Raw genomic sequence first — 16529 nt, 5'->3', positions numbered from 1 at the left:
CAGCTCTGGGATCCCTGGACCCTGAAGCCAGACTCTAGGACTGATCTCACTACCTGCCAGTAGTCTGGCACTAACTCCAGGATTCGGGTTCATTCACCAGTAGCAGGTATGACAGTCCCAGAGTCTTCTGGACTCTGACTCCAACCACTAGTGAGCTAACATTAGCCTCAGGGCATCCTGAGGTTCTGCAATCAGCTGCCTCCTGACCAGATCCCACTAGCAAGGCAGGGTCTGATAATCATCTGGGCCAGGAGCCAACAAAACCCACCAGACTGCCTACATAGTCAATCTGCCACAACAGAAGGACACAGGTAGCCCTCTTAGAGGGAATCTCAAGAGCATATAGCTTAGATGACAAGAGAGGAGTGTGCTGCTGGGTGTTTTGATTTTTTTTAATACAACTAGAATGAATAATTCTAAAATTTGTATTGAAACACAAAAGACCCTGAATAGCCAAAGGAATCTTGAATAAGAATAACAAAACTAGAGGTGTCACACCTCCTGACTTAAGACTAGGCCATGAAGCTATAACCATCAAATTAGGATGGTACTGGCACAAAAACAGACATGTATCAATAGAGCAGAATAAAGAGCCCAGAAATAAACCCATGCACCTTATGGTCACTAATCTATGACAAAAGAGATGAGCGTATGTCACAAAGAAAAAATAGTCTCTTCAATAAGTGGTGGGAAAACTGGACAGCTACAAGTAAAGGAACAGAATTAGAACTTTTTCTCACACCATACATAAAAATAAACTCAAAATGGATCAAAGACTCAATGTAAGATCTGAAACTATAAAAGTCCTAGAAGGAAACATAGGCAGAATACTCTTTGACATAAATCATAGCAATATATTTCTGATTCTCTCTTAAAGAGCAATGGAAACAAAATCAAAAATAAACAAATGGGACCTAATTAAACCTAAAGTTTTTGCACAGCGATGGAAGCCATCAGCAGAACTGAAGACAACCTACTACATGGGCAAAAGCATTTGCAAATGATATGATAGATAAGGGGTTAATATTCAAAATACATAAACAGCTCGTACAACTCAAAAAAATACAATTTGATAAAAAAACGGGCATAAGTGAATAGACATTTTTCTGAAGGAAAACACACAGATGGCCAAGTGGCATAAGAAAAGATGAACCTCACTAATCATGGATATGCAAACTGAAATCACAGTGAGATACCACCTCACACCTGTCAAAATGGCTATCATAAAAATGATCACAAATAATAAATGTTCACAAGGATGTGGAGAAAAAACAACCTTTGTACACTGTTGGTGGGAAGGGGAATGTAAACTGGTGTACTACTATGGAAAACAGGATGGAATCTCCCCCCAAAATGGAAAAATAGATCTATCATATGATGTAGCCATTCCACTCCAGGGTATTTTACCAATGTAGCCAGAGAAAACTATAATTTGAAAGGATACATGCTCTTGAATGTTCGTTGCAGCACCGTTTACAATGGGCAAGATATGAAAGCAACCTAAATATCCACACAGAGATGAATGTATAAAGATGGTGTGGTATGTATACACAATGCAATGCCACTGAGCCATAAAAACAATGAAATTGTGCCATTTGCAACAACACGGGCAGACCTGGAGGGTGTTGTGCGTAGTGAAATATGTCAGAGAGAGAAAGACAAACATTGTACATTATTAAAATAAACAAATGAATATGGTAAAATAGAAACAATCTCTTAGATATAGAGAACAAATTAGTGATTAACAGTGGGGAGAGGAAAAGAGGAGGGGAAAAATAAGGGTTGGGAATTAAGAGACACAAACTATTATGTATAAAATATAAGCCATAAGGATATAGTGTACAGCCCAGGGAATGTAGCTAACATTTTATAATAATATTAAATGGAATATAATCCATAAAAATTTGGAATCATTGGGTTATATACAAGAAACTAATCTAGTATTATAAATCAACTACACCTCAATAAAAAAGAAATAATTGAAAAACTTTCTCAGTACTACTTTGAAAACCCTTTTGACAGAATCTGGCAAGACTGAAGACACGCAATGCCCCATGACCTAGAATTCTGCTCACTGAAATGTGCCCTTGAGACACTCTTGCACATGTGTAACAGGAAAGGAACACAAACATATTCATAGAAACTTAGTTCACAACGACAGGAAGAACACAAAATATTCATGTATGGACTGTAACCACCAGGTTCCTCTATTCAAGGGGATTATCCCAGCAAGAACACTGGAGTGGGCTGCCATGCCCTTCTCCAGGGGATCTTCCCAACCCAGGGATTGAACTCAGGTCTCTTGTATTGCAGGCAGATGCTTTACCAGCTGAGCCACTAAGGGAGCCCAAGAATACTGGAGTGGGTAGCCTATCCCTTTTCCAGGGGAATTTCCCGACTCAGGAGTAAAACTGGGGTCTCCTGCATTGGAGGATTCTTTACCAGCTGAGCTATCTGGGAAGCCCAACAAAATACAGAGCAACATTAAATAAGAATAATAATATTAACCACAGGTACTTACCATCAAATATAATGAATGTCACAAATATACTGTTGGGCAAAATAGCAAATTACAGAAAAACACAGTATAATACTATTATGTAAATCAATAACAAAATTCAGCAGCATGTCATTTGGATATACACAATTACATGGTAAAATTATAAATAAAAGCAAAGGAATTACAAACACAAAATTTAGAATAGGGATTAGGAGGCAAAGAAATGAAATTAGAGTGGAAGACACATGTTCAAGAGAATTAGAAATGTTACATGTCTCAGTTGGGTGGTGAGCACACTTGCGCTCTTTTAAGAATATGTCCTAAATATTATGTACATTAATCAAAATACTATGTATGTGTCAAATAATATGTAAATCATACTTATTAGATGCAAAATAGTTAAAACAAAAGGAACCTTTGCATGGAAAATATAAAAGGAAGAAAGAAAGGAAAAGGGGAAAGAGGAAGAGAAATTTTTCCTAAATTCTTCCTCCAAAATAATCTTTGTAGGGTGGAAATGGATCAGCAAAACAATCCAAAAGTCATTTCTATACTGTACTGGGTTTGGTACTTTTGAGTAGGTTTTCTGAGTCAATGTAAAATCTCATATGTTCAAGAAATATTCTTTTTTTTTTTTTTTGGCAATAAGTAAGAAAAGATCTTTGTTTTGAGGTTAGCACAGAACATAGCACAACTTCAAAGTTCTTAAAAGCAGCTCTAAAAACTGTATGCAGTATCCACTATGGAGCAGTCCTTACAATTAATTCTCTTAGAGACCCCACCACTTGGCTTTGGAGATGAGAAAACATCCTTATTAGGAACCCTTGTTTTGCTGGACTGACCCTCACAATTACTATGAATCGCTCCCATTTCTCTCAATTCTATTTTTATAGACTGGGAAGGTACACTGGGATGACCATCCACGGGGACCACAGGGATGATGCGTCTTCTCTAAGGAAGTTCAAACCAGGGGGCCTGGCCCCAGCAGTTTGCCCCTTTTTTAAAAGGTGAGTGTTAAAGGCTGCAGTTATAACTAGACATGGAACAAATGACTGATTCAAAATTAGAAAAGGAGTACATCAAGGTTGTATACTGTCACCCTGCTTATTTCACTTACATGCAGAGTACATCATGCAAAATACCAGGCTGGATGAAGCACAAGATGGAATCAAGATTGCAGGAAGAAAATATCAATAACCTCAGATATGCAGATGAAAACACCCTTACGGCAGAAAGTGAAGAGGAACTAAAGAGCCTCTTGATGAAGGTGAAAGAGGAACATGAAAGAGTTGGCTTAAAACTCAACATTCAAAACCTAAGATCATGACATCTGGTCCCATCACTTCATGGCAAATAGATGGGGAAACAATGGAAGCAGTGACAGACTTTATTTTCTTGGGCTCCGAAATCACTGCAGATGGTAACTGCAACCATGAAGTTAAAAGATGCTTGTTTCTTGGAAGAAAAACCATGACCAACTTATACAGCATATTAAAAAGCAGAGACATTTACTTGGCCAAAAAAGGTCCATGTAGTCAAAGCTATGGTTTTTTCAGTAGTCATGTATGAATATGACAGTTGGACCATAAAGAATGCTGAGCACCAAAGAATCGATACTTTTGAACTATAGTGCTAGAGAAGACTCTTGAGAGTCCCTTGGACTGCAAGATCAAACCAATCCATCCTAAAGGAAATTAATCCTGAATATTCATTGGAAGGACTGATGCTGAAGCTGAAGCACCAATACTTTGGCCACCTGATGGGAAGAGCTGACTCATTAGAAAAGACCCTGATACTGGGAAAGATGGAAGGCGGGAGAAGGGGACGACAGAGGACAAGATGGTTGGATGGCATCACCGACTCAATGGACATGAGTTTGAGCAAGCTCTGGGAGATGGTGAAGGACAGGGAAGCCTGGCGTGCTGCAGTCCATGGGGTCTCAGAGTTGGACAGGACTGACTGAACAACAGTTTAAGGCTGCATTATTCTTCAGTGTGGCTCACTGTAGCCAATTTGGAGGCATGTTAATAACATCCTCCTTAACATCTTTTTAATATTATACCAGTAACCCTTATTTAAAAAATTTAAAGCTTTATTTGTGGATCTGTGTGCTATACTAAGGAAAAGAAGAAAACATGCACAGTGGGGCAAAAACAGGATTGTGAAATATGAATAAGTTTTTTATAAAATTCAGATTTTGAAAGACGACTTTTTTTGTTTTAAACACAGGGGGGGAAGATTTAGAAGTGTTTATAAGTGTTCACACCACATCTTTCCCCTCCCTGGCATACTTCTTCCATGTAATGCTAATTAAATGCACATGTGTAACTATTTTAAGTGTTACAAAATTCAAGGCAGTCTTAACTCTAATCAAATATAAGAAAGTAAGTTGTTAATCTGTGGACTTTACAGAGGAAAAAGAACTAGATTGTAAAATCATATTCCACAGAAAAATCTAAATTGACTTTTCAGGTTATGAATACTTAATTATGGTAGGGACAGTCCAGAAATAGCCTATTTTAATTCATTTGGGGAAAGGTATTTATTCACTATGCTGAGTCTCATGCTCAGGAAAGAGAATAGAAAGAGGCATAATTTTGAGCTATCAAGCTTAACACACATATATAAAACACATATCCTCCCTCCCCTTTTCATGTCAGGATTGAGCCCGCTTAATATCACACTAATGGTAAAACCCAAATAGTGGCCAAAGATATACTCTGGCATGAAGAAGTAAGACCTACAAAAAGTACTGAAAGGAAATTCACATGTATACATGTTATTAAGATAAGTATCATTAAAGATGCTTTCATTATTGGATAATTACACGTTGAAACTCATCTTTGTTGCCTGTCAACTCAACATTTTAACATCTTAAAAATGGAAATGGTGAGAAGAAAGCAGAGTCACGATTCTGTACTCTTTGAATGTTATGTGCAGAAGTGACAGTAATCTCAGAAACATTTTAATACTCATTCATTCCCTTTCAAAGCCATATTAGGAATAAGTCTCTCTGCATCTTCACTTGAAAAGAACTGCAATGGGCAGACCCATATTTTGCAAAAGTAACTCACCAGTAAAGGCAGAACACAATAGTCTGTATTAAAGAGAGTTTCCTTCCATAGGCAGCGAGGAAGAAATGAGAAGAGCTTACCTTTATGATGGTTTGCACTGGATACAACTTTCCCCCACAAGGTTACAATAAATATTATTATTAGCAGTTTTCCTTTTGTTGCTTTCTGTAAGTATCTCTTACTCATCCTGTAAAAAATAATAATAATAATAAAAATCTTAAGTATGTGAACCCACTGTTTTTCCACTATAATCATGGCACATTTACAGCTTCCTATGACATCTTAACACCTCAATTTGCATCTCTTATATTAAAATACTGTTCACTGTACATAAATTATGAACAGAAAAAAAATTAAAGGTTTCCAAACAAAGTACCTTGATACAATGCAAGGGATAAGAGAGGCCCTACCTCTATCAACCTTGTTTCACTTAATGACAGCTGAAACCAACTAGAAAACATTACTATTTTTCTCTCCATATAAATATAGATTCAACTTATTCAAAAAATTCAAGGCACAGCTGTTTGAATGATCTTTAAGTAAGTGATTTGTTTTACTTTAAAAAAATCCTTCTTCAAAGCCAAGTCAAATGGTCAGGGTAAACAGTTTAGATAAGATGTATTTGATGAATTCCTGCACAGAATAAAGTCACCTCAAATCTATTATTTCTAAGGCGCTTTTTAAAAGTCACTTTACTCAATCAGAGCAGAAAAAGAAGTAAAAGGAATCCAGATAGGAAAAGAAGAAGTGAAACTCTCACTGTTTGCAGATGACATGATCCTCTACATAGAAAACCCTAAAGACTCTACCAGAAAATTACTAGAGCTAATCAGTGAATATAGTAAAGTTGCAGGATATAAAATTAACACACAAAAATCCCTTGCATTCCTATATACTAACAATGAAAAAACAGAAAGAGAAATTAAGGAAACAATACCATTCTCCATTGCAACAAAAAGAATAAAATACTTAGGAGTATATCTACCTAAAGAAACAAAAGACCTATACATAGAAAACTATAAAACACTGATGAAAGAAATCAAAGAGGACACAAACAGATGGAGAAACATACCGTGTTCATGGATTGGAAGAATCAATATTGTCAAAATGGCTATTCTACCTAAAGCAATCTATAGATTCAATGCAATCCCTATCAAGTTACCAACGGTATTTTTCACAGAACTAGACCAAAGAATTTCACAATTTGTATGGAAATACAAAAAACCTTGAATAGCCAAAGTAATCTTGAGAAAGAAGAATGGAACTGGAGGAATCAACCTGCCTGACTTCAGACTCTACTACAAAGCCACAGTCATCAAGACAGTATGGTACTGGCACAAAGACAGAAATATAGATCAATGGAACAGAATAGAAAGCCCAGAGATAAATCCACGGACCTATGGACACCTTATCTTTGACAAAGGAGGCAAGGATATACAATGGAAAAAAGACAACCTCTTTAACAAGTGGTACTGGGAAAACTGGTCAACCACTTGTAAAAGAATGAAACTAGAACACTTTCTAACACCATACACAAAAATAAACTCAAAATGGATTAAAGATCTAAATGTAAGACCAGAAACTATAAAACTCCTAGAGGAGAACATAGGCAAGACACTCTCCAACATAAATCACAGCAAGATCCTCTATGACCCACCTCCCAGAATATTGGAAATAAAAGCAAAACTAAACAAATGGGACCTAATGAAACTTAAAAGCTTTTGCACTACAAAGGAAACTATAAGCAAGGTGAAAAGACAGCCCTCAGATTGGGAGAAAATAATAGCAAATGAAGAAACAGACAAAGGATTAATCTCAAAAATATACAAGCAACTCCTGCAGCTCAATTCCAGAAAAATAAATGACCCAATCAAAAAATGGGCCAAAGAACTAAACAGACATTTCTCCAAAGAAGACATACAGATGGCTAACAAACACATGAAAAGATGCTCAACATCACTCATTATTAGAGAAATGCAAATCAAAACCACAATGAGGTACCATTACTCGCCAGTCAGGATGGCTGCTATCCAAAAGTCTACAAGCAATAAATGCTGGAGAGGGTGTGGAGAAAAGGGAACCCTCTTACACTGTTGGTGGGAATGCAAACTAGTACAGCCGCTATGGAAAACAGTGTGGAGATTTCTTAAAAAACTGGAAATAGAACTGCCATATGACCCAGCAATCCCACTTCTGGGCATACACACTGAGGAAACCAGATCTGAAAGAGACACGTGCACCCCAATGTTCATCGCAGCACTGTTTATAATAGCCAGGACATGGAAGCAACCTAGATGCCCATCAGCAGATGAATGGATAAGGAAGCTGTGGTACATATACACCATGGAATATTACTCAGCCATTAAAAAGAATTCATTTGAACCAGTCCTAATGAGATGGATGAAGCTGGAGCCCATTATACAAAGTGAAATAAGCCAGAAAGATAAAGAACATTACAGCATACTAACACATATATATGGAATTTAGAAAGATGGTAACGATAACCCTATATGCAAAACAGAAAAAGAGACACAGAAATACAGAACAGACTTTTGCACTCTGTGGGAGAAGGTGAGGGTTGGATGTTTCAAAAGAACAGCATGTATACTATCTATGGTGAAACAGATCACCAGCCCAGGTGGGATGCATGAGACAAGTGCTCGGGCCTGGTGCACTGGGAAGACCCAGAGGAATCGGGTGGAGAGGGAGGTGGGAGGGGGGATCGGGATGGGGAATACGTGCAAATCTATGGCTGATTCATATCAATGTATGACAAAAATAAATAAATAAATAAAAATTTAAAAAAATAAAATAAAAGTCACTTTACTGTACAACATCACCACTGCTGAAACACAGATGTCTTAATATTGTTGGAATCTACCATGCTGTAGTTTATGAGTAGAAGAAAAATGAAATAGCAGAATGAAAAATAGCAAGTTAACATTTTCAAGTTGAGACTACAAAACAGGAAAACAAAGCAATGTTATAATAAAATAATAGCTACCCATAACAAAAGTTTAGCACCTACTTTCTGTAGCACCAAATACAACATTATTTCAACTGTTCTTCAGGACAAATTGGGGATGTTGGTATGTCTATCCCCATTTTGTAGATGATGAAGGACAGAAATTACATTAAATTTGTGTTTAACGATAGAGTAAAAACTCAAACACCAAATTGCCTTAATCTAAAATCTTTACATTCACTATTATTTTGCTAAGGGGTAAGCAAAACATAAAATATAATCCATCTGCCTTTTATTTATGAGGGAGATAAAATATCTGTCCATCACACTGTACCTCCTCAGATTCGATCCTGAATGGATTGAACCCCATTCTTGTCTGACCTGCATTCTTGTCTTAGTTCCAGAGCAAGTTTGTGAGGTCGCTTCCTGACCTAGCCTGATTCCTCCTCCTGAGTTCTCCAAGTTATCTTTTTGCTCACACCTTCACTTCCAAAATATTCTGTCTCCAAAAGTATGACTCAGTGGTAGCAACAATGACCGTATAATTTTGAAGAGGAGTCACTCAAACCAATAAATGGATTAAAAATAGATATTTTATGTATATTTAATACAGATATACAGTTACACTTCTCAGCCTGGAGAGATTGTTCACACTGATTCAGAAGTTGAGGGGGCAACACTATGACTAAGAACACAGACTCCAGACTTACTCCGGAGTCAGGGTGTTTGGATTGAGTCCAGGCTCTCTTGGCTTCTAACTGAGTCATCTTGTGTGAGTTTCTGGATCCCCTGCCTCGACTTTTTCTTCTGTCATATGCACTATGTATGTGAAAAGCCTGGCCCCATGGCTGGCATGTATAAGGGCTCAATGACTATGAGCCTGGAAAGTGTTCAGTCACTTGGATGTTTTGTTGTTCCTGGAGTACATGAGAGGCCCATCCATTCATGAGATGATTGAGGGGAATTTCAATGGGCCCAACAGCTGCAAGACCTCCATGGACCTTGGTCTTGTGACGTGTTTAGATAATGAACAAAGGAATAAGTGTTTGACCTTCGGATTAGATGGCTTGGTTTAAAATCCGGCTTCTCGCCTACTGTCTGTATCACTTTGGATAAATTACTTAACTAAGTATTTTCACAACCAAAATGAGAATAATAATATCTATCTCATAGTTGTTGATACAAAAACTAAAGGAGTTAGTTCACGGAAAGAATTTACCACTACGCATACAAGATAAATAACGCTCAATAGGTGTTAACCATTACTACGGCCATAACTTTGTTAGACCTGCATTTCCCAAATCTGTGTGTTCTGCGAGGCATCACTTTCACAGAACATTGATACAGTATTAGTGAAAAACAAAGGAGGCAGATAGATTTACAAAGCTCTGGGTGCGACCAGATTTTTTGAAACAAGAGGCATATCTGAGGGCACAGCATTGTCTAGAAACCTTTCTTCACAGTGCAATACAGTATACTAATGTCCTCAGGAAGTATCTTAGAGAAACAAACTGGTGTCGGGGTATTTAATTCCCATTTAAAATCTTCCATTCTATTACCTTTGTGGTTTTTTGGGCACTCTTACTGTTAGCTTTGTTATGAGATTCTACTTTTCTCACATTTTTGCCACCATTCTGCCTCCTCTCCTACATCCAATCCCTGCAGCCACATTGCACTGCATATCCTATAAGAGAATGAACAGTTTAGCAAAGTTCATCTGACAAGAAGAGCTGCTTAGCATAATTCTTGATAATAGCTTTCCTGTAACAAACGGCTTCTGCTACAAGGTCAGTGACCCATTGTATTTTCCCTATCATTGTCCACCGACCACATGGGATGGCAGAACTGACAACTGGTCAAACTGATAACTAGACATATGGAAACAGAAACACCCACAAAGTCACCAGGCTGTCAAACTGAAAAAGGAAGGAGAAAGCGGGTCAACATTAGGAAGTCTGTAAAGACCCCTGCCTTTCCTCCCATGCCACCCCTACCCCGATCCAGTCAATGACCACGTTCTGTCAATTCTGCTTTCTGAATATCTCTTACTTATGCACACATCCCTGCTGCAACACTGCAGTTCAGACCACCAAAATTTCTCATGGGCAACACGCAGCCTCCTAGCTGGACTTCCTACTGCCAATATTGCCGTCCTTTGGAACCGAAGGCTGGGTCTGTGTCTGCTTTTCTCGTGACCCTGTTTGTCGTATTTAGTACTTAGGAGGTGCCTGATAAACACTGCTGACTGGGTGAAATGCATTCTCTATGTGTGCTCTGCTTAGTCACTCAGTTGTGTCCGACTCTTTATGACTCCATGGACTGTTGCCCTCCAGGCTCCTCTCTCCATGGGATTCTCCAGGCAAGAATACTGGAATGGATTGCCATGCCCTCCTGCAGGGGATCTTTCCAACCCAGGGATCAAACCCAAGTCTTCCGCGTTGCAGGCATATTCTCTACCATCTGAGCCACCAAGGAAACCCATATAGCACTCCCTATACTGTAGCCAAACATGTAACTATGATCATGGGGCCCCCTTCATATGATTAAAACCTTCACACAATTCTCTTCTATGTTCAAGAAAAAAAAATACTTGTACTGGTATCAGAGTTAAAAACAACTTTACTCTTTCTGTCTCCAATCTTACACCATTCTTCCCCATCTCTCTCTCCACATGCACTCATAGTCAATATTTTAACTCTACAAAATTTCCTCCACATCTTCCAGCTAAATCTCCATGTCCCCTGAAACATGTCACCCACCTCCACTACTCTTCAAACTGCTAACTTCTATTCATTGGTCAGGGTGCAGCTTAGAATTCCTGCTACAGGATTTGGTCAAAGTCATGTTAACAGCCCTACTTTATATATACTGGGCACATGTCACACTGTGATATAATTTTCTATTTGTTTATCCCCATCCCTCAGTCATACAAGATTTCTAAAGATAGGGACTGTGAACCACACATTTGAAAATACCTAAAGCCTGAGAGTCTCTTGAACTGCAAGGAGATCAAACCACTCAATCCTAAAGGAAATCAACCCTGAATATTCATTGGAAGGATAGATGCTGAAGCTCCAATACTTTGGCCACCTGATGCAAACAGTCAACTCATTAGAAAAGACCCTGATGCTGGGAAAGACTGAGGGCAGGAGGATAAGTGGGTGACAGAGTACAAAATGGTTAGATAGCATCACCAACTCAATGGATGTGAATCTGAGCAAACTCCGGGACATAATGAAGGACACAGAAGGCTGGCGCACGTCAGTCCACGGGGTCACAGAGAGTCGGAAAAGACTTGGCAACTGAGCAATAAAAAAGAGCCTGGCCCAAGGTTCAGCTCGATATCTAAAAGAGGATCTGTTGAACGTGGGTCACATCGTGTTGTAGAGCCAAATATATCGTGCCATTGCCAACACGAGCAGGAAGCAAGTGTGTGTCAGTATTTAAGATGAAACGAGGAAAAGACCCACAGAAAGAAGAAAGTGAGATAGGGGTAGGAGAGGGGAAGATAAGAGAAAGTAAAGAAGAAGAAGAGAAGGGAGGAATCCAGTCTGGAATGTGATCTATTCTGATTTTAAAATAACAACCAAGTTTGAGCAAACTGAAATGTATGCTGATGACTGATGTTCCACAAAGGGGCAACACCCAAGAAATCCCTAAAGAAAAAAAGGCTGGAGGGTCTGCTTCTTCTTGACCTTGTACAAGAGCAGAGAAGGTCGAGGCACTCACTTCTCATTCTAGGTGCTGAACACCAGGTCTCGGTCTAAAAACTAGGTCTCGGTCTAAAAACTTCCCCCACAGTCAAGGGCTGAATGCACTTCCAAAACTGTCACACTTATCTGTTGTGTTGTTTTTTTGGTTTTTTTTTAAAGCAACATTTAAGTGAACTTTATAACCACAAAAGCTGAGGGAAGAAGAAACGGGAAACTGAAGGATAAATTCACAGAGAGGATGAAAGCTTGAAATTGCTCCCCAAGCAGCAGCCACTGGCAAGACAGGGGAAATAGGATAATTGAGAAATGCTAACCTTGGCGGTGAAGGATGCTGAAGTGAAAAGCTGTCAAAGGAGAGAACTGACAATTAAATCTCCAGACTGTCTTTTGCTCTTCTCGTCTGCACTATGTTTACGTTATATGCTTTCAGATGCAGATGTCTGAATGGTGTTAGAACCTTCTGCCGCCCCACTGATGTTAAAAGTGTATTTTAGTTATGAATAAGCAAGAAATGATTATGCTGCTAGAAAAATCACTTCAACATAAAAACAGAAGGCAGGTTTAACTGATATAAAGAAGATGGAAGGGCAAAAAAGGTGGGAAAGACTTGTAAACAAGGAGATAAAAAACTGGAGCCCAGAACCCAATCACCTGGCCTCTCCCAGAACTTAAGGCACTTCTTTATTTGTGGAAGGAAAGGTCATGTGTATGTGTGTGTTTAGGCATGCTTGGTCATTCAGTTATGTCTGACTCTTTGCGACCCCATGGATTGTAACCAGCCAGGCTCCTCTGTCCAGGGGATTTCCCAGGCAAGAATATGGGAATGGGTTATCATTTCCTTCTTCAAGGCATCTTTCCAACCCAGTGATAGAAACTGAGTCTCCTGTGTCTACTGCATTGCAGGTAGATTCTTTTACCCCACTGAGCCATTAGGGAAGCCTTAATAATGGTCATATAAGGCAATGTATATTGGGTTGGCCACAAAGTTCATTTGAGTTTTTCTGTGTACCCAAAGGAACTTTTTGGCCAGCTCAGTACAAAAATCTTTTATAGGACATTTTTCTACACTAATCTAATATTCATACCAACCTTGTGTCAACAAATTACGATGGCATGAACTTTAACAGCCAAATCTAGTACAGGAATTTAACCTTGATATAGAATTCTCCAACTGGTAAGTTCCTTCTCTCCTGATAGGGACCAGGATGGTACTTATAAAATGTAAATCAAATAATACCACTCCCCACTCTGCTGAAAACCCTAGAACTTACCTGCATATTGAAATAAGAGTAAAAATCTAAATTTCTCACTGGAGAGAACGTTCAGCATCATCTGCCTGCTTGACTTTTCTGACCTCAATTCAATTCACATCCATGTTCGTCTCCTTCCTTACACCTCAGACACACAGGCCCTGCCTCTGCCCCTTTGTCAGAGGAGATAATCAAGAGGATATGACTGCAGGTTGGTACTCAAGCAGTCGGAGGGTCCTTCCCTGTCCTGGAAATGTATATTCTGCCCACCGTGCCCACAGGGAGAGCTACTCCAAGGATGTACCTTGAGAGGTGATGTGTTGCTAAGACCATCCAGACTGAATACATGACTGAACCCTAGTAAAGCCTCTTAAGATTTGCTGGGCAGCTGCAGAGATCAACTCATCCAGCACCCAAGACTAGCCTCTTATGTAAGTTCCCTTGCTTGTTAAATGTGCCACTTAACAATCTGTAGTGTTTTCTCCCTTGGAAACTCCAAGGCTGCAAACCAATTCCCTTGTGGCCAAACTCATTCTAGAACTCAAATCAAATGTTAGCTCTGCCTTGAAAGCTCTCCCTCTAATCTTTGCACGGTCAGTTTCAGTTCATGATCACCTCCACAGAGAGCACCTCTTGCGCATCTTACCCTTCAGAGTCCAGAGACACACACCCCTCTCTCTCTTGTTCCTAATATCCTGTCGTATAGATCTTCCTCGTCTTAAAATGGGGTTACATCCAGATTAACTCAGTGTACACTGAAAATGCATCTGATACACTTAACCTACAAAACATCAGAGCTCAGACCAGCCTACCTTAAGCATGCTCAGAATGCTTACATTAGCCTTTGCATGCATGCTAAGTCGCTTTGTGTCCATCTTCATGACCCTATGGGTGGTAGCCCACCAGACTCCTCTTTCCATGGGATTCTCTAGGCAAGAATACTAGAGTGGGTTGCCATGCCCTCCTCCAGGGGATTTTCCTGACCCAGGAATGGAAACCGAGTTTCTTAAGTCTCCTGCATTGTCAGGCAGGTTCTTTATCACTAGCACCCCCTGGGGAGCCCAACATTAGCCTACATTTGGGCAAACATAAAGCCTATTTTGGAGAAGGAAATGGCAACCCACTGCAGTGTTCTTGCCTGGAGAATCCCAGGGACAGAGAGGCCTGGCAAGCTACAGTCCATGGGGTCACAAGATTTGGACATGACTTAGTGACTAAACCACCAAAGCCTATTTTGCAATGAAGTGTTGAATATCTCATAAATCTGTTGAGTGCTGTATTGAAAATGAAAAACAGAATGGTAGTACGGGCACAGAATGATTCTAAGTGCAGCAGCTCTTTACTTTTGGGATCACATGGCTAACAGGAAGCTTCAATTCACCCATATTTTCCAGTATCAGGAGCAAGTATTGTACCACATATTGCCAGCCAAGAAAAAAATCAAAATGCAAGGTATAGTTTGAATGTACAGTCAAATTCAAAGTTATATGAATGCAAACCATTTAAAGTTATATCTGAAGTTATTTTATTCACTTATTTACATATTTGAGGTATTTATTTTCTTCTTTCTCTCATTAAAATGTTATAATGTTGTTTCTATAAGGACAAATCCTCTCCACCTGTTTGTTTGTTTTTTTTTTTTTTTTTTTGGCCACACCACACAGCATGTAGAACTTCTCCAACCAGGGGTTGAACCTGTTTCCCTGCATTGGAAGCACAGTGCTTTAATCACTGGACTGCCAGGGAAGTCCAAGTTCTTTTCTATTAATCATGTGCCAGCACACAGAACAATACCTACATCACAGAACATCAACATATGTTCAATGAAGGAATCTGTGCATTGATTTTAGAAGCAGAACAAATGAATCCTTTTTAATGGAGGCTTCATTACTTTTTTATTTTAAACAACTAAATGTCTGCTATACTCAGCAGCTAAGAATGCCAGTGGAAAGTACAGTGCACATACTGATGGAGTGATACAAAATGAAGTGAGGAGAGTGGGAGATGAGAAAATGAAAACAGACTACATTACTCTTTTAAGAAACATACTGAAAAGGGAAGTAAAGATAAAATGATAGTGAGAGATTTGAGCAGGTGATCGGAAAAAGCCAGAAGGAAGAGGTAAGTTACAAATACCAAAGTCAGGGTAGACTAAGTTTTTGAAACTATGTATGCTCTACAAATACAAGTTATTATTACAATATTATTATTATCCTAAGTATTGTTATTACTTTTAATTTCCCTATTTTATATTGAAGCAAACGCATCTTCCAAAATTAATTATCCTTTGCTTTCTGATAGGTTATTACAATAACCCTACTAAATATGACATCTTCAGCCACAAATTTCACTACATTGCTGGTTTTATCCAATAATAATGTCCAACTTGACTAGCAATCATGATAAATACTATGACTCTATTTATGACGTCCAAGTTACTTACTGAAATAGCAATATTCTTTGAGGCAGACAGACAGTGATATCAGTATTGAAATTAGATAGATATAGATGCATATTAAAGTATAAGAGATCCATGTATGTACATATTTTGTACATACAATATGTAGTAGCAAATTTAAGACATAATCATGTGACCCTGCCAATAATCCTATGGTGTTGTATTATATTATCCAGAAGCTGAGGTAGTAAGTTCTACTCACTTTTATTATTGGTATATTCATTTGGATCCACTTTATACCACATATCCAATACCATGACATTATAGTATTTCACACCACACTTAACTATGTATGTTATTGGAATTAGAATCTACCCACTGAATAGGATCTGGATTCCCCATTTTAAAATCATCAAAGGTTTATAGACATATGGGGCTTCCCTGGTGGTCAGGTTAGGAATCCACCCTGCGGAGGAGGGGACATGGGTTCAATTCCTGGGCGGGGAATGGACAGCCCACAGGCCATGGGCCACTAAGCCTGTGTGCTGCAACCCCAGAGCCTGGGCACCATGCTGAGAGGGGCCCCCACGTCCCAGCGAAAGACCCTACACGTCACGGCCAAGACCTTA

General features: G+C 39.0%; 1 protein-coding gene across 3 annotated transcripts in view; it reads right to left on the bottom strand.

Annotated features, from left to right (window-relative positions):
• Positions 1-16529, bottom strand: part of TAFA2 (TAFA chemokine like family member 2) — a 550254-nt gene that overhangs the window by 155005 nt on the left and 378720 nt on the right. For all 3 annotated transcript variants that reach the window (XM_043888396.1, XM_043888388.1, XM_043888402.1), the window contains one exon: positions 5655-5761. In XM_043888396.1, coding sequence (XP_043744331.1) covers positions 5655-5760 — 106 coding nt within the window. In that variant the 5' untranslated portion in view covers position 5761. The remainder of the gene's footprint in view (positions 1-5654; positions 5762-16529) is intronic.

This window comes from Cervus elaphus, chromosome 3, assembly GCF_910594005.1.
Source record: "Cervus elaphus chromosome 3, mCerEla1.1, whole genome shotgun sequence".
NCBI classification, from domain to species: Eukaryota; Metazoa; Chordata; class Mammalia; order Artiodactyla; family Cervidae; genus Cervus; species Cervus elaphus.
Note: the sequence above shows the minus strand (reverse complement) of the source record. Positions and strands in the feature narration are given on the sequence as shown.